The sequence below is a fragment of the Parus major genome, chromosome 2 (assembly GCF_001522545.3).
Source record: "Parus major isolate Abel chromosome 2, Parus_major1.1, whole genome shotgun sequence".
In the NCBI taxonomy this organism is placed as follows: Eukaryota; Metazoa; Chordata; class Aves; order Passeriformes; family Paridae; genus Parus; species Parus major.
In genome coordinates this window covers 93,515,395-93,533,609 of record NC_031769.1, presented here as the reverse complement: position 1 = coordinate 93,533,609, position 18,215 = coordinate 93,515,395, and the positions used below count along the sequence as shown (strand labels likewise).

The 18,215-nt window shown below is 36.7% G+C and overlaps 1 protein-coding gene across 1 annotated transcript in view; it reads left to right on the top strand.

Annotated features, from left to right (window-relative positions):
• ZNF407 (zinc finger protein 407) overlaps positions 1 to 18,215 on the top strand; it is a 335,252-nt gene that overhangs the window by 120,981 nt on the left and 196,056 nt on the right. The window contains exon 4 of the mRNA XM_015618174.3: positions 10,127 to 10,201. Coding sequence (XP_015473660.3) covers positions 10,127 to 10,201 — 75 coding nt within the window. The remainder of the gene's footprint in view (positions 1 to 10,126; positions 10,202 to 18,215) is intronic.

The window sequence follows — 18,215 nt, the reverse complement described above, 5'->3', positions numbered from 1 at the left end:
GTGTAAAACATCCATCTAAATTCTGTGGGATTTTTTTTTCTTGTCTTTATTGCTTCAATGATAGTTTTGTTTCAGGTGAGTTCTCTTAATCCCTTCAGTCCTGGCTTTGGATTTTTGAAGTGACTCCTGCTGGCTATCACAGGAAAATCTGAGAAACACCAGACTGTGGTTGGCAGCTCCAGTGATTCCCCTGCTAAGTATGTGACTGAAGCAATGAGAGGTGTTAGCATTTTCTTATGGGATAAGTGGAGTAACACCACTGTTAGACCCAGAATTTTTATGTGGATACACTTCTGTGCTCCTCATCATATCATCTGCATCCCCTATGATCAGTGCCATAATTTGGGAGAGTTTCATAATACTTGGATAGTGCGTAACAGTCTGTCTGGACCTGCATATCATGATTTGCTCTGAGAGACTGTTACTTTCCTCAGTCAGCTTCCTTTTTCAGTGGTAGGAGGAAGTTGTTGAAACACTCCACTTTTGGGAAGAGCTGGGCATGGCTGTAACGGGAATATCTGGAGAGACTGAGATGTCAGTTGAAGATGAAAGCTCTGAGCTTTTACTTATGCTCAAGTGCTAACAAAAATGTCTTCCAACAAAGAAAAATCAAACATTAATCAGACATGCTTGTCAAGTGTAAGGTTGGCCTGATGACACAGTGTTAGGTAGTTCTTAGTCCCTGAGGTAGCAATGGCCAGGGCCAGTGCCCAAGAACCCTTGGACAAGGAAAGCTGGAACCATCTTTGTACTTGAAACATATTTATGGGGGTACAAGGATTAGATGCATTTTTTGTGGACTGAAACTAATGTGATCCACGTGATAGCCTTTTTATTTCTTTGGCTGGAGTCAGTCAGTTTTGATTTGACCAGCCTGTTGTTAAAGGTTCATGCATGTGGATGGTACTACTGATGGTTGCAGATTAGGTCTTGCTGTCATAGATTTACTATTTTTATGCAGCTATTTTGGCAAAATGATATTCTGAAGTATTTTGCTTTCTACCTGAAGTCAAACAGTCTTGTGGAATGCCTGGATGTAAGGCAAAAAGGATGTGTTTTACAGCTGAGTTTAAGTCTCGGGAATAAACAAATCAACCAGCACTTGCTTTTCTATGTCAAGCAGAGACCTAGGGCAACATTTTCACTACTCTCACAGATCAAGTAGACTGCAGAGTCTTTGCTCCAGCCACCATCTATCACCAGCAGCATTTCAAATTGTGGGGAAATTGTCAATAAAAATTGTGTATGTCTTCTGATTGTGTATGACTTCTGAGCAGTTCAGTCATCAGATAGTGACCAATTTATTCATCTCATTCCTTTCTTGGTACTTCTCAACTTTGCAAAAGACCACAGGCACTATAGCTGCAGAATTGACTGTGTTATGTGTGTGGCACTGCTACTGCAGGCCCTATGTATTTTCTAGTCGACAAATCAACTATCTTTAGATTTGTTTTGATTTCTTTTAAAGACAGGCAACAGTAGATTCTTTTGATGAGGAGAATTTTGTTCTCAAGATAGCTCTTCCTGTAGAAGCTCTGCATAAACTTGGTAATTCAGTCTGCAGTGTGATTTCTGAGCCGTCAGGAAGAAGCTCACATCAAAAGTGATTTTTTATTTAAGAATAGCAAAATATGAAATATATTTGTTTGTCTCCATCAATTCTACTTTTAAGTAGAAGGTCATTGGAACATCCTTATTTTGAGATAGTCTTATAGTCTGTTTCTTGCACTTTCAAAAGGTGTAGACTTTGCTCCTTGGGATTACTAGGAAGCTCTTTACAAACTGTCTACAGAAAGTCCAGTGTTTCAAAAACCCTCTCAGGGTACCTAGAGATGTGGTTGACCTGACTCACCCAAAAGATTGAATCTACTTTAAAGAATTTCTGCCTGTTTATTCTGCTGTTGCTTTCCAGATGCTAAATGATGATATATGAAACTGATGCCTACTGCATCAAATTCTTTATCTGAAATTCTGAGCATGCTAGGAAATGGACTGGATTATGAGTAGGAAGTCAAGTCAGTGTCTGAAGAAGCTGGAAAGAATGGAAAAGGGAGGAATCAGTGTTATGAGAATGTTTGATATAAAAATCATGAAAAAATAAAAGACATAAGCTGTGTCTTGGTAGCAAGGTTAGCAAGGTTGGTAATGCACTACTCTGGATCACAATGCTTACAGATGTAAACATTCATTTGTGTTTAAAGCATTTCTGCAGCCTCATTTAGCATGGCAAGTATGTTTTCTTGTGACGTCCTGGTTTTGGATGTTTGTGCTAATCTCTCTTAAATGCAAGGCACTCCCAACTCCAAACCTAGGATTGCATTTCAGACTTTAGGAAAAAAGGTTCTGCATTGTGGTAGACTGGAGAGGTTGATAGCAGCACTAGAGAAATCACATTGTGATTCTGTCTTTTTCTTTTTTTTTTTTTCTTTTTTTTTTTATTTGTGCAGCTGTTAGATTACCAAACACCTGTTAGAGGTGACAGTTACAGATGCTCAATAACCAATGAAAATTAATAGAACATGTGATTCTTTTAGCTTAGAAGTGATTTGGTAAGATGTGTTTAGAAATCTAATTATGTACTGCTGCTGTCTACCATTATCACTTAACATTCATTAACTTCTCTGAATATTGAAACAAACATTTCTTGCAGTGGTACTAATTTTCTCATATATTTATAAGGTGATTTTCTGATAGAGGGAACACCTGACTTTAAAGTTTTTGCCACTGTTTAGCTATTTTAAGTTTGTTCTTCAAGTAAATAAAAGCAAAGTTACATTTGTTTACTTACAGTTAACACTTGTTGTTGTGTCTTCAGATATAAAAGTTCACAATTCCCCTCTTAAGTTTCTACTCACTTTTATGTTAGAGGATTGATCTCCAGGGAGGATGCCTGTCAGAGGACTGACTGTGCCTTCTCCACAAATAATAATTACCACTGGCTGGATGTGGCTTATTCCTGCAGCTGTCATTGAAGAGTACTTTTTTTGTATTTAAAATTTTTTTGTATTTAAAATAAAACACCACTACACAATGTCTTCAAACCAGAAAGGTTCAGAGTGGACCCTTAGCTAACTTGCAGGAAACCTTTTTGATTTCCATTAGAAAAGAAGTAACTTCAGGTGAGGCACACAGGTAAGTGAGCCTCATGGGGCAAGAAATTATATAAATGCTGCCAATGAATTCCCTTTTTTTTTTGCTACAGTCCTTGAAATAACAGACTAAATTTCTGTCCTGGATGGTTTATATTATAAAATACATCTCTTAGAAGTGGGATGGTGAGAAGACCCAATAACTTCAGATGGCAAGATAAGCTTAAGTGGAACAGTAGAGGAAGTTTTCTGTTTTATTTAGTTTGCTCTTTCTTTGTACCCAGGTCTCTTCTGCCAGAACATGTAAGAGGAGATGATTGTGCCAGTTGCTACTACTTTATGGCTGTGGGGATAATAATTCTTTGCCATCTTGAGAATAGCAGATTGGTGGCAGAGAGCAACAAGAGTATGTTGAGGGATGTCTCTCTCTTCTGGTTGATAGATGCAGGAATATGCAGGAACAACACAGTCGATTGATTGATTGATAGTGCGCAACTCATCCATAATGATCTGTCTGATATAGCAGTAAATTATTCTTGAGATTGATGCAGGTCATTGAACAGCACATTGACAATCCTGTTGTCTGTCATCCTGTTCAAAGCAAGGCAGGAACAGTAGCTGCTGTGATAGTCAAGTCTACCTTGGGTGCTAACTGTGTGCAGGTGTTCTGATAATACAAGTTGTCTTTATTTATTTTTTGGGCAGCTTGGCTTCATTGCTAGCATGTTACAAGTAACATTAAAAAAGAGATGAGATATTTTTAGAAGAGAAGGTCATAGTCATTGTATTGATGATTTCATAGTACCATAAAAACCACTTGAAAATGTTGGGTTTTAAACTTCAGTAGCAAAACTTCTCTATGGAAAAGAAGCTAATAAATAATTAAGAAACATACTTGGTTGTTGCATGGAAAGTTGTAAGCCCTCCTTCCACCCCCAAGCTTAAACAACACCCAAAAACCCCTGAAAATTGAAGCAGAAATTCTGATAGTTCTCAGAAATTCAAAAGTTATGATGGTCTTAGGCTCCATAAATTACCATCATATCTTCCCATTGTTATCTGGGTTCTTGTCTTGTTAGTGATGGCAAAGTTGTCTTCATTTACGTTCTTTTGGTTTCTCTTTTCAAAAGGAAAAGTTTGAATTTTCCATTCTGCCAAGTTACACATACTTGAAGATGTGGATGGATGGTTATGTTTTACTTCCCAGTTTAATTACCCGTGTTGGTGAGGGTGGAGCATAGAGCAGCCGTATCCTTCTTTGACACATGGGGTCAGCAGGGAGTAGAAGGCTGCGTGTCACAGCGTTCTCAACATCGCAGACGGCATGATCACACATGACTTGTTAACCTTTTGAAATGTTTTTGATTTTTTTTATTAAATTTACAAAGAATAACCATCTCCTTTATTTGGAAGCAATAAGACCTGCTTCATTTGGCTATTAAATGGGTCTGGAGAAAACCCCATCTTTCCTATGCAGGGTTCTAGGACTTGACGTCCTGTCATAGAGGGCATGAAGTTTTTCAGATATTTGGATGTTTTCTACGTTAGACTTCGCCCTGCCTGATATTTACTTGAACCTGACATCTTGTCACAAAGGGCATGAAACCTTTCAGACTACGGGATATCTTCCACACCAGACTCTGCCCTGCCAGATACTTTCTTTTAAATTGAGTCCCTTGCGCGCAGTCATGCAAGAGCTCCAGTCTGGACCCTTCAGAATCGGCAAACATCCACAAATGATGGACTTGAAGAAATTCTCAGGAATTTAGACTTTTGATGCATGGAAAGAAAAGCTGACTCGTTCACAGAAAACCATTGCTTTGTGAACAGTTCTGCATTTGCCTCGGTGCTCTTGCTCCTGAAGTTTACCTGCTGAATACAAAATCCTGGTGGAGACCTGAGATTTGGGTAGGGACTTTTTATATAATTTGGAGAATTAAAAAACTTAAAGTTTTTAGTTCATGTACACTGTTTAAATACTATTTGACTTAATGCTGATTTGAATATGTGAAGTTCTCCTTCTCTGGGTAGAATAAAACAACTGCTTCACAACTCAAGTGCTTGCAAAAATCTGTACTTACATATACAGGTTTTATTGAAAGTTCTGAAATACATGCGCATGCTGGTATTTCTTGAGAAAATGCACTATTTCTTTCTCCTACTGGTTGCTACTCCTGTGTGCATGGCTCCATGGGAACCACACATTCAACTACAATTAGGGTTTCCAGTGTTTTTCAAGACACAGTAAGAACAAGAATGCTTCATTAAGGTGGTAAGAAACATAGATTCCACATTGTTATTTACTTACCTGAACATATCTCATTTCCCTTTCTTGGAATCATCTGTGAAGCTTGCCTTGATATTCTTTTTTCTTGCCTTGCGTGAAGATACAAGAACAGAAATTCAAGCACAGATCACAGAACACATAACCTGATGTGAACAGGATAATGTATTATTTCATTCTATTCTGTGATGATGTATAAAAGTTTGAGATGCTTTTTCTTATTATTTCTTGATGCTGTCAGATCTCCAAGCTGATTCATCCAAAATGGTAAAACATTCTATCCTTTCTATGTGCCTGAAACCTATGCTAAAACAAAGCACTAAATTATTTGATTTATTTATGGGTTTGATTTTGTTTTTTTTTAAAGGCTCTCAGGCAGCTTTTTAAAACAACCTATGTACTTGGGTTATGCACTAGCTTACCTGTATTCCCAGAGTTAAATTTGTGTATAAAGAGGTTTTAGACAGTTTAAAGGAGATGTAAAGGATATTGAGAATATGAATAAAGGCTAGATATTCATTGTTATTCTCCTAGACTTTTCTGCTGTCATTGAACATTGTTGTCTGTAAGATAAATTCTCCAAGAGCAGTTGCAGAGAGCAATGTATCCACTGAGAAGTGATTTAAAATTGCTCTTCAGCTGCCTGATACCTTGTTTGTAGAGTACCACAGAAATAAATTCCCGTGCTGGCCCTCCTCAACAGTTATGTGCAGTTAGAAAATGACTGGTCTGTCACCATGGCTTCGAGTGACTTTCTGGTAGAGGTAAGATGTGGCTCCTTCCTTGGAACTAGGCCAAGGCTGAGCACTTGGTGCTCAGGCAGGAAATAACAGGTTTCAGGACTTTATGGCCTAGAATGCTTGTTTTGGTTTGTGTGTGTTTTGTGTTTGGTTCTGGTTTCTTGGGGCTTTTTTTTTAGGTTTTTCACTAAGCCAGTGATGTACTTATTCAAAAGGAAAGAGCTGTTATGGATTCAAAACATAATAAAACTTAGAATCTTTTGCCCTCTCAGAGCAAGATACTTCACAGAGAACAGTTCTCTCCCCACAGAGAAAATAGAAAACAGACAATAAATGACAGATTATTCCTATTCCTTGGGTACTGTGATGATAAACATTGTACATGCTGAAAAATTTGTATTACACTAGAATAAAAAGTGGAAGTAAAGATGTTCCAGTATGTTTCTTTATTCCCAGAATTAGAAGTCCCTTTGTTTCTTTTGTACTTTAAAATGTGCTTTTATAACTGAAGACAAGTCTATAGAGGCTCCTAAATCAGTTACAGACATTCTGAGAGAGTGTCCAAATACTATTTGAAGATTGCCATGGCATATGAATGGTCACGTTCCTACAAACCACAACTCTTCTAAGGGGAAACCAGAATATTCTGCAAACTTATTTTGGGAAAGGTGCTCATGTATTTATGATTTACAGTAATTTTTATTTATAGTCTTTGTGGAAAAAGTTGTCTATAGGGAATGAAGATGCTATTCTAAAGCTCTGTGTAATTTTTCAACTTGTCTTTAATTTATCCTGTAGTTTCATCATAGAGTGTATGACTGAGGATTTTGCTGGTTTTGAAGCCAGAGTAGCTGAAAATCACAAAAAAAGTTAACCCAGCATAATGCTACTGCCAGCAAAAGAAGTCCTGCCTACTCACCACTTTAAGAGGAGGCTTCTAGTAGTCTTCCTACCAAGTGAAGGGAACTCCCAGTGACCATGGCATGGATGTCTAGGCAAGACATGTATGCCTGTTGAAACCTTACCCACAGGAGAGCAGCTGGGCTGTGGCTTCTTGTTTTCATGTGGGTTGAGAATGAATTTGTCCAGATGAGAGTTCGTAAAACTGGTTCCAGGTCTCTAGTATGGCCTGGTTTGCATGTACTTGAAACAGTATTTTAATTACAGGTTTTTTTCTGCTCCTTTTCGATGCACTTCTGAAACTAGTTAGTTTTTAACATTTGAATGTTTATACTTCCACTAGAACTAAAAACAAGAAATGAGAAATTTGATGAAGCCTGAATTGCTGCTTACCAATTGCTGATGGAAAGATTCCTCTTGATTTGAAGATATATCAGTGCAATATATCTTAAAAGCACTCACTCAGTCCTTGTAGATGCCAGTAAAACTTATCTTAATTCAAAAGGCCAAGGCTAAATCATGTCTATTCTAGCAGTAGCTTGGGAATAACTGATTTACCTCAGCAGAGGTAAATAGAGTAGATAAACCCATTATTTTTTGACGACTAAACCATTAATTACTTCAAAACCTAGAGTTACTGAATGTATAGAAATAATTTTTGTGTTTCTTTTGTAAAGCCAGCAAACAATGCTACCACCTCTCTGAAAAAGCCCTGCAGGATTTTAGTAAACAAAACTAAATAGTTGTCACCTGTCTCTCTGTGCATTTGTTTGTTTGTTTGTTTGTTTGTTTTAGTGGGTGGTCCTCAAACTCAGCATCCAAACAAGGTTGTTTAGACTTTGCCCCTTGTTTTAATAATGCCTGTCTCTGTTGGTAATTTTTTGTTATCTTGTTCTCAATTTCTTACGAAAATAGCAACTCTGCTTTTATTCTTAAACTCTGGTTCTCTAAAGTAGGGAACTGAACCTGAGCTATGTGGAGTGCTCCAGACTTGGACTGAGACACGAACTGAGTCAGGGTTCATTTTATTTGTGCTGTGTAACAGCAACAAAATGGTTGCTAGAATACAGATGCAACAGAGAGGAGGCAGAAAGCGAGATTAATTGTTTCAAGTTATTACCAATGCCTGTGTCTTTGATTTTGCAGAAAGGTATGTCTGTCTGTACCCCCTGCAGTTGTGGGGTATATGAAATGGTTAGCCTTTGTTTGGAAGCTTTAACTAAATGGGCTCAGAAACCAAAAAGTGCTTCCCTGAAAATACCTTGTAGCTGGTTGGAATCCTTATATTCCATGCAAATAGCAAAATCTTCCTTTAGAACTCTGAATGCACATTTCTCTTTCACAGTAATTTCATTGATTTTAGTTTTCTTTTAGAGAAGGGGGAAAATGAAAGTTTGTAACAGGAAATACAGGTACTACTAAATGAAAATATGTTTGGTGCCTTCCACAGCTGTGTGGAAATACTATTCCTGTTGAAAAGCAAGGGCAATACATTTTGTATGCCTTATGCTTTTATTAGAACACATTTTCTTATTTTGTTACAATTATTTTCCCTATGTACAGTGATTTTGATGACACTTGCATAGTAATGATGGTAAAGGTGTAATAGATTATTCACAGCTGAAATAGTTATGATGCCGTACTAAAAAGTTTGGTACGGAGAAGTATTTAGTATACTTTTAAAATGTATTTTTGTAAAAAATAAGGAAATTGGTACCATTTAAATAAGACAGTATTATATTCTTACACCTTAAGGGATGCACAAGAAAGATTCTCTGTAATAATGTGCAAGTGCCCAAAGAAGATCAGACACGGAAAAGCTAAATTAACATAATTGTAAAGGAAAAGTACTGTGTCTTTGCTTTTGTGGCTCTTATACCCAATAGTGCTGGTGTTTTACAGTCCTTCCATTGTCCATTACTGCAAACACGTCCAGATGAATTCAGCGTTTAATGTTAAAAATCTTATAACATGCCAGTTTGATTTGTAGCCCTTCATATCATGGAATGCTAATTAAAATCATATTTTTGCATATGTCATGCCTTTCATGTACATATGCAAATAGAGTCTATTGCCTTTCAGCTATTAGTAATTAACTTTATGAAGGACAGCTGTAATACATAATTAACAAAAATGTTTGCAAGCCCTTTTCACACTGAAAGTTGCAGCAGTAAAATTTTTGCTTATCGAGAGAACCATTTTAGTTCGGAGCTTCAGTCTGATATCTAAATTGTTTGAAGCAGTCACATGACATAATTAAATCGATGTTATGGTCTTATCAGCAGAAGAATAGTGCTTGATAGGCTTCTATCTGTTCCATTATGTATGTCACCAAAATGAAAGTAAATTATCTGGTTTGGTTGGGTTTGGTTTGGTTTGGTTTGGTTTGGTTTGGTTTGGTTTGGTTTGGTAGAAACATGATGCCAGGTGGTATGTATTTTGTGTCTGCTGTTGGTGCTTTGAAGGATGTCTTGCCAGTTTGAACAATATTCCTGCTCATAGTGTATTCATGAACATGTGCTTCATGTTTTTCATTTTTTTTTCACAGTATATTTTATTACAAAATAACTAAGGCTATTAATTTGTTTCTATGTGTATCTCTTTAAATAATTAATACAATGAAGTTTGACTAGACATAAGCAGCAATTAAAGCATCTTTTCTTGCTATTTTTTCATGTTTCTCATTAAAAACAATGAAACTACCTGTATGAAGAAAGGTTGCAGGATGGGCCCATCAGGCTTAAATAAATTCAAAGGTGTAGCTAAAACTGTATTGCTTTATAACATCAGGAAATGTTGTTTAGGTAAAATAGACTATATTATCAGTATAATGTGTAAGGTGTTCTAATTTGCAAAGGGTGTGAGAAACAGATTTTCTATTCTTTGACTAATGATGTATGGTTGGGACTTGTAAGAGGAAAAAGCCAAGGGACTGCAAAATGAGGGATGTCTGTTGTTGCAGAATGGACTCCCCAGTCTAAGTCACATCCTAGCAGAGAAGGGTTTTTTTAAGGTCTGCCTTTAATGAAATATGTTCAAGTGCATGCTCAAAACAAAAAAAAAAAAAAAAAAAAGTTTAGTAAAATCTTTCTCATTTGTTCTTTGTTTGACAGGGTGGCCTTTGTGATGAAGAAGCATCTGAATACACATTTATTGGGCAAACATGGAGTTGGCACACCCAAAGAAAGGTAAACCGCTTTAAAATTCTTTTTCATCGTATCTTACACAGTATGTAGCAATCTTTCCTAGAATATTTAGCTTGCCCACAACTAAGCCATCTGGATTTTTACCTCAGCTCCTACAGAGGTCCAACGTGTTTAAGTGCTCTGATGTTGTGGTTATTACATGTCTGTAGAAAGAAATTCCATGTAAAAGGTGTAGGATCTGCACCTTTTGGTGCTTTTTTTGACAAGTGATATTATTTTCTCAAAACTTTCATAGTTGTAAATGTCTCTCTCAGTACAAAATCAAATGTTTGGGTATTTTTGGTTTTTTCCCCCGTTTTGTTCTTTTCTTGCTGGCCTTGATGCTTATAGGTTTATAAAATTATTTTCTAAGAGATCAAAGCCACAGAGGAATCAAAAAGAAAGTTTCCTCTATTGTTCTAGGGCAGAAAGGGAGATTTGGTGTTTTCACTATTTTTAAAATGATTTAATTTATTTTTTCAATCTGTACACAGCTACTTATTCTCCAACTTTGTTTGCAAGCAGGTTATTTTTTATGTGGTTTAAAATATAACTGTGTTTTACAAACTCAATGGCACTGTGTTTGCAGATAAACAGATTTTGCTTCAGATTTATTTGGCACATTGTGGCTTAGCTATTGCTATTTCATTGAATCTTTGGGCCAACTAGAAAATTGATGTGTTTTGGATAGCCAAAAGATTGCATATTCTCTTTCAGCCTGGGTACATGGAGGTGTTCATTGCTGGATACTTGATACTGTTTCAAGTATTACTGCCCTGTAACTCATTCTTTGGGGGTAGGCTCTCATAAATAAAAAGCATTTTCTGGTTTTGATATGAAAAAAGAGGACAAGAAATGATAGGAGCTGTAGGAGAACACAGCAAAGCTCTTTCTGAGCAACGTTCATTTTTTGTTAAAGACAATGGAAATGGTGGTCAATTAGACACATTCTTAACAAGTTTGTCAGACTTAAATCACAGAGGGACCTAAGAGTAGAGTTTTAAATTAGCAACCCATATATGTCTTAGTTTGACTAAGCACCGATTTTGGTGGTGCTTTTATTTTAAAGAAGATTTCTTCTACAAAGGGCTTAACCAAAATTTCCCTAACATTTGATTATTCAAGAGTTTTGAGGTATTCTATTTAATCTAAAATACACAATGATGCATTGAAAAAACAATTATAGTTTCATCAAAGCAGATATCATAATAAAGTTTATGTTGGTTATCTCTTGTCATAGTACAACAATTACAAAAAGTGTTTTGCTCTGGTGGCTTATTTTATAACTGGAAGCATTCAATATCAATATGTTCTTATACAAGGGGGTACTTACTGTAGAGTCATCATAAATACAATGTAGAGATAGCTTGCATTACCCTAGTAAATATGTACACAATAAAGGATACATACAATAGATTTCTAAATATAATATCTTAGCCTGAGAGACATATTTTTAGTGATGATCATCTTGAAATGAATTCCTAAACAAGCAGGATGCTATAAACTACATCAGTTGTTGTTGGCTTTTCTTTGGGCATTTTGTTCTGAAAGCCTCCTGGCTGTGGCCATTTCCCCCATTTCTTCCCCTATTCCTTCAAGGCTTTCTGGTTGGCTGGTCAGCATGGCACAAGGTGGAGGAAGCGGATCAGGATGGCAGGTTTTCAGGCCCTGGCTGCCCAAGGAGTAGAGAAGCCCTGCTGAGGCCCACAGCCTCCCTGCCCTGCTGGCTAGCATGGCTGGGGAGGCTTTGCCTCCAGCATAGGCAGGTGGAATTGGAGTGACTTCAGGCCCTTTTCTTTGCAATTTCGTCATCCATCTTTTGGGTGCTCCTTTTCCATAATACCTTTTCAGGTGGCACTTCAGCTTAATGTACAGCAGCATCAAACAGTAGTGGCAGAGCTACAACAACAATATAAATTTCTAGTAGCATTCCCTCTGTGGAGATGGGGGATGTTTAAGCCACATGAACTACTGCAGTAAATGCCAAAACACTTTGCTTGCCTTTCCACCTTTCCTCTCCTATTATGAGAAAGTTTTATGCCTTTTAATGGCTTTAGGAACCAAAGAAATCCTTCTTCTACATGTTAAACCATCACTTTGGGCATAAACATATTATAAATTAGGTTACGTAGTTTTCGTACCTATGTAAAACATTAATGCCTTGATTATAATTTTGCAAGCTTGCTATTTTTTAATTTCTCTAGGACAATATAATCAGTTTATTCTTTATGTTTTGAATTTGATTCTGCCCTCTGATACATTGCATATTATAGCAAATACTAATAGAAGCTAGCTAAATAGGCTGTGACAATTAAATTAATAATGCATTTTATTTGCAAGTGTTTAGTCTTCATGGTTTGACTGATATATGCAAAGATGGTAATTTATTAAAAGTAAATTCATGTAATTGTACTACAGAATTTGATGGACCAAAAAAAGTTGTCAGCATGACTATCATCAAAAACAGAAAATTGAAAAGAAGTTCAAAAGGGTGCTTGAAAAAAATAGTTATAACCAATACACCCCAAGAAATTGAGGCCCTTTTAACAAACTTCTTAGAATGCAGTTGCTGGTGGTATGCATTGAGGTAGTTTTGAAAGGGAGAGAAAAAATACATTTACAATTTAGTAAGCAGTACTTAACTTGTACAGCTTGCTCTCTCTAGCTTTCCATTACTATTGGGGTTTTATATGCACAAAAGGGAGGAGTTATGGAAGCTGTGGAAGTGTTTGCATGGGCAGATACAGAAAATGAGTATAAGTCATAATGAAATTGCTAGTAAAACATCTTTTGTTTAGGTTATTTTTTTTTGAAAAAAAGAAAATATAATTGATTTAAGGGGAAAATACTGTGCAATTGAAAATCACATAAATTTTTAAAAAATAAACTTGTAGTAAAATGTCTGCACATTTCAAACACAAAACCCCCTACTGCCTAGTCCATCATGATCATTACCATTTAATAGCTGACTCAAAAGTGGGATGTTTTAATAGAAATAATTCCTCTAAGGTATATTTTCCTGTTATTGTAACTGTGATACTGATTTATTGTCAACTTGAATGTGTCTCAAAACTGGCATGTTATCTGCTAAGTCCAAGGCCAGTACATACTTGGTACTTCAGTGTCAGTAGTCTTCATGGGACCTATAACTATATCTTATTGGCAGGATAAATCTTTGGCTACACCTTTATTGTGTCTAGGAGACATTGTGGTTGAGGACAAGGTGAATGTATCAGTAATGTTAATGGTGCCAAGTTCTAATTTCTATTACATCATTACTTTACTTAGGTGTAAATTGTGTCAGAACACAGAACAAACAGACATTTCGCTGTTAAGATACACACCTACACACACATAAAAATATGAGAAAGAAAATAAAAATAAATACACTAAACCATTCATCAGTGAGCTTGAATTCTGCCACTGTTAAATACAACTCTGGATTTAGAAATGTTTTATATGAAAAATACACATAAACATTCATTAAAGATTTTTAGAGACACCATTAGTACTGTAAAATACACATTTTCTAGTTTATGATAGTTTCTTGACTAGAGTTCTATCTGATACATCTGTTTAAAAATTTGTTTACATAAGAAAAAGCTATAGAAAAGCCTTTCTAGTTTAATTATCTCATCTTCCTTATAAATTTTAAATGATGAATTGCCTCTGAAATAACTTTACATATGAGTAATCCCATTGAATCAAATAGAATCATTCATATATATGAAGTTACTGGTAGCACAAACAGTCACTGATTTGGAATATCTGTTATGCAATTCATGTAAAGGTCATTAAGTATATACTTGGTTTTGCAAGGTTCTAGTATTTTTCGTGTGCTTTAAGAATGGGATCAGTGTCACAGTGCTAGTCCATCATATGAAGATCATACGATTTCCAAATGATCTTGACTGACTGAAAAAACTGTGCAGTGATTTCAACTTGAGAGTCAGAGCTATAGGTAAATACCTACTGCTGTGTAATAGCAACCTAAATATGTTCGAGATGCTTTGTCAAGTAACGTTGGAATATAACATAGTTCTAAAATTTGTGTATTTTTTACGCTTTGAAGTAAAATGAGGAAATTCCTAGTTGCCAGTTATTTCATGTGCTTGCACAAGCCCATCCAAATTTTTGAATATTAAATTCTACTAGTATGTAAATATAAAATAGACAAGACTGTAGGTATGTCAGCGGAAGGGATTGTTGAGGTCTGAATGAAAAGTAGCCAGGAAAAATAAACACAGGGTTGATGTTTGTTTTATTATTTAGAAAACTGTCCTGTAATCAGCTGCTGTGACCTGATATTTCCATTTTGAATGTAAAACTAGAAGTGTATTAAGTCCATCAGTGCAATCTTCTTTTATTTAACTGAACTGTTAATTCTTCTTTTGAAGCATTTTTCTTTCTTTGAGTAGAGAAATTTGTGATAATAACTATTTGATATGCCTATTTTGGGTAATGCTACCCCTGCAAAGTAAAAAGATGCAGTTTGATGTTATAGCAAATTTTGGGTAAACAAGTGGCAAAAGTCACAAAGTGATGTGCCATTCAGTACAAAAGGAAGTTGTTCCACTCATATGTCCCAGCTTTCTGCTTCCACTGCATAAGTCAACCATGCAGGCCAAGAACGTAAGGGTTAGTATGTAATAATTCTGTCATAACCTGCTGGTGTTCTGGAAGGGTTTCCAGTCAGAGACACTGGCAGTATATAGGGATCCACTGGAGAAGAGGCTACCTATAGTAGCAGAGGGTGATGTGCTGAGTCTTGCCTTCTAGCTATTTCATCACCTTTTACTGCTTCTTGCAGATGAGTTTGAGCTTTTTGACTGAAACCAAACACTACTAGGTTAACTAGATAGGAATGAAAAGCTTTGCTTAATTGATTATTTCCTGCATTTTGCTTTAATAGGTTCTCAGGGAGTTACATAATCATTCTTTGGAAAACTCCTAAGGAAAGAAATGTATCTTTTTCTTGAAATATTTGCTATTTGGAAGTTTGTGATGAGAGGATGTGTGTGTGTAAAGTACTCAATTTTAGCAGTGTTTGGGAGTTAAAGTTTTGCCTAAGATGCTTTTAGCTTTCCATGTTTTGGAGGCTTATCTGATCTTTGCAAGCAGTATTTCTCTTTGGTGTTCAGCTCTTTCCTGGTGCTATACTATGTCAGAGTGTGAAACGGGTTCCATAGGTACAGGCTCCTACATAATCACTTGCTGCCTGAGTGTTTTTTTCTGTCTGACAAGGAACATGAGGAAGCCATCGGGGTTACCTGTGATTCCTCAGGTACTGGAAGTAGAAGACATGCTGAAAATGCACAACTTTCCTTATGTCTTGTTGTCTGTACATACATCACATGCATTTGCTTTGCTATAAAGAAATTAAAACTAGGCAGACATTTATATGTTTGAAGACTGCTATCACAAAGACAAGTGATGACTTCAGCATCTTCTCAGAAAAATAATAAGTGAAAGTTGCAAAAGAATAAAGTTATTTTGCTACTACTCATTATTTGTTCTTTCTATCAAATCCTGGCAATATTAGAGTTTAGTTCAGAAGGAAGGGCAATCTGAAGTAAGTTTATTTTAATTGCTAGGTATGGGAGTTGTTTTGGAAATTTCTGCCGTCAGCAACAGTCTTCCTGTTGTGAAGGCTTAGCTGCTGTGGTAAGAAAATAGAGGGAGTACCTAATGGGATTCATGCTGCCCACAGTGAGTACCTTTGGCTAATTTTAAGCATCCTAACATGATGTAAATGATGATCTCACATTCATAAACAACCAAGTATTGTCTAGAGCATAGGTTATCGGTTCCATTAGCAAGCCTATGCTAACATTGTCTGTGAATCTGTGGAAGACAGTGTGGGTAATTGCTGAAAGCACCAGCTTTATTTCACTGTGGTTTTTTTCCAAGGAAAATATAGTTCCTTGTTGCACGCCATCAGCCAAAAAGTTGTAAGCTGCAAACTGATCCCTCCTCTGTTGCAGTCAGCTGAAAGTAAGCTGTTCCTGTTGCGTGTCCCAGCTTGATGCTTCCACTGAGTAAGGCAGCTGTGTAGGCCGAGAGGGTGAAGATTAGGATGGCAATATATCTCTAGATCCCTTTTTACCTGTGTGGGACTGGTAAAAAGCAAGGGATGTCTCCAGACAATTCTGCAGTCCATGTTACAATTCTTTGAGGGATGTACGTTGTAGCATTTATAGATGTAAAATGTTCCATGTCTTGGGTGATACCATGACTTTTAACTTTGATCATTCTATATAATACAGCACAAATATTTATTGAGAACACTCTAAAGGAAATTGAAACATAATCTCTTGACCATGCTGCAATGAAATATTTTCCATACATTCTGAAGAATCAAGAGGAGTGTTTTGTAAACTCTGGAAGTGAAAACAGAAGTTCTGTGGCAAATGCTGTATATGACTGATGGTAGAAGCTTGCTTTCTGCTTTTTAGCCACACACTTCATATTTCTTGCATCAAGTTTTGATGTCATCATGGCTACTTTTCTGCAGCAAAAGCAGCTGCATAATTATTAAGTATGAATGTTTGTTTGTTCAAATTTACTTAAGTTTCAGTACCTCAAGGTGGAAAGAAAGTGCTGGAGAAACATGTTCTGGAGTACCATGAATGCAATTCTAAAATCACCTTCAAAGTGCCATGTTGTTTAAAAAAAAAAGTTGATGGAGACTTAGGTAGTAGAAACATGGAGGTCTTGTACTGCAAAGACATTTTTCAATATGAGCCTGCAAGGTGTGCTCTGTACCGATCTCTGGTGGGTTGAGTCCTAGAACAGCCCAACTTAGAAGGGGACTCCAAAAACCATCTGGTCCAACCACTCTGTCCAATCATATATTGAAAATTCCCAGTGATGAGAGCTCTGACACATCCCTGAGGAAGTTGCTCCAGTGAATGATTGTTCTTGCTATATTTTTTTTTTTTTTTTTCTGTTAGGATGAAACTTTTCCCGTTGTATCTTGTACTTTTTGCCACTTATGTCCTCAGTGTGCTTCCTTGTGAAGAGAGGGCCTCTTTCATCTTTGCAGCAGCCGTTTAAGTCCTGGAATACCATAATGAAGTTACCCTATTCTCCAAGATGGTGGAAAGAACACTAGCTGTTCTGACATGTGTTTTTGTTTTATACAGAAACTTTTGTTGCTGTCTATTAACAGTATGTTTTGTAAGGAAAGAGTAACAGTAGCATAGTGCATCTTAAAACACCTTTTGATCCTGGAAGTTGATTTGAATGGCACTGTTCTATGTATTGAACAGTAGTAATTACAAGGCTTCGTAAGTCAGTTTCATACAGATTGTTCCACCTTCTCTTGCTGTCATAGAATTATAGAATTGCCTGAGTTAGAAGGGACCTTAAAGGCCATCTAGTTCCACCCCCCTGCCATAGGAAGGGACACCTTCCACAATACCAGGTTGCTCAAAGCCTCATCCAACCCCTCTGAACTATTCTATGGATGTGGCACCCAAAGCTTCTGCAGGCAACCTGTTCCAGTGCCTCACCACCTTCTGAGTAAAGAATTTCTTCCTACCTTCTAATATAGATCTCCTTTTTAGTTTAAGACTGTTCCCCCTTGTCCTAGCACTAACTGCCTGTGCAAAAAGTCACTGTCTACCTATTTTACAAGCTCCATTCAAGTACTTGAAGATCTTTTCTCCAGGTTGAACAACCCCAACTCTCTCAGTCTGCTTTCATAGGAAAGGTGCTTTATCCCTCTGATAATCTTCATGGCCCTTTGTATCATTCCAAGTGATATTCTCTGATGCCTGATAAAGAATTGGTCCTTTTAAATAAATATCATGGAATCATAGTTTAGATTGGAAAAGACCTCTGAGATTTTTAAGTTCAGCCATTAACCTAGCACTGCTGTGTTCACCACTAACTCATTTCCTACATGCCATATCTACATGTTTTTTAAACACCTTCAGGAGTGGTGACTGCAGCATTTCCCCTGGGCAGTGTGTTCCAATGCTTGACAAACCTTCTAGTGACAAATTTTTTTCCT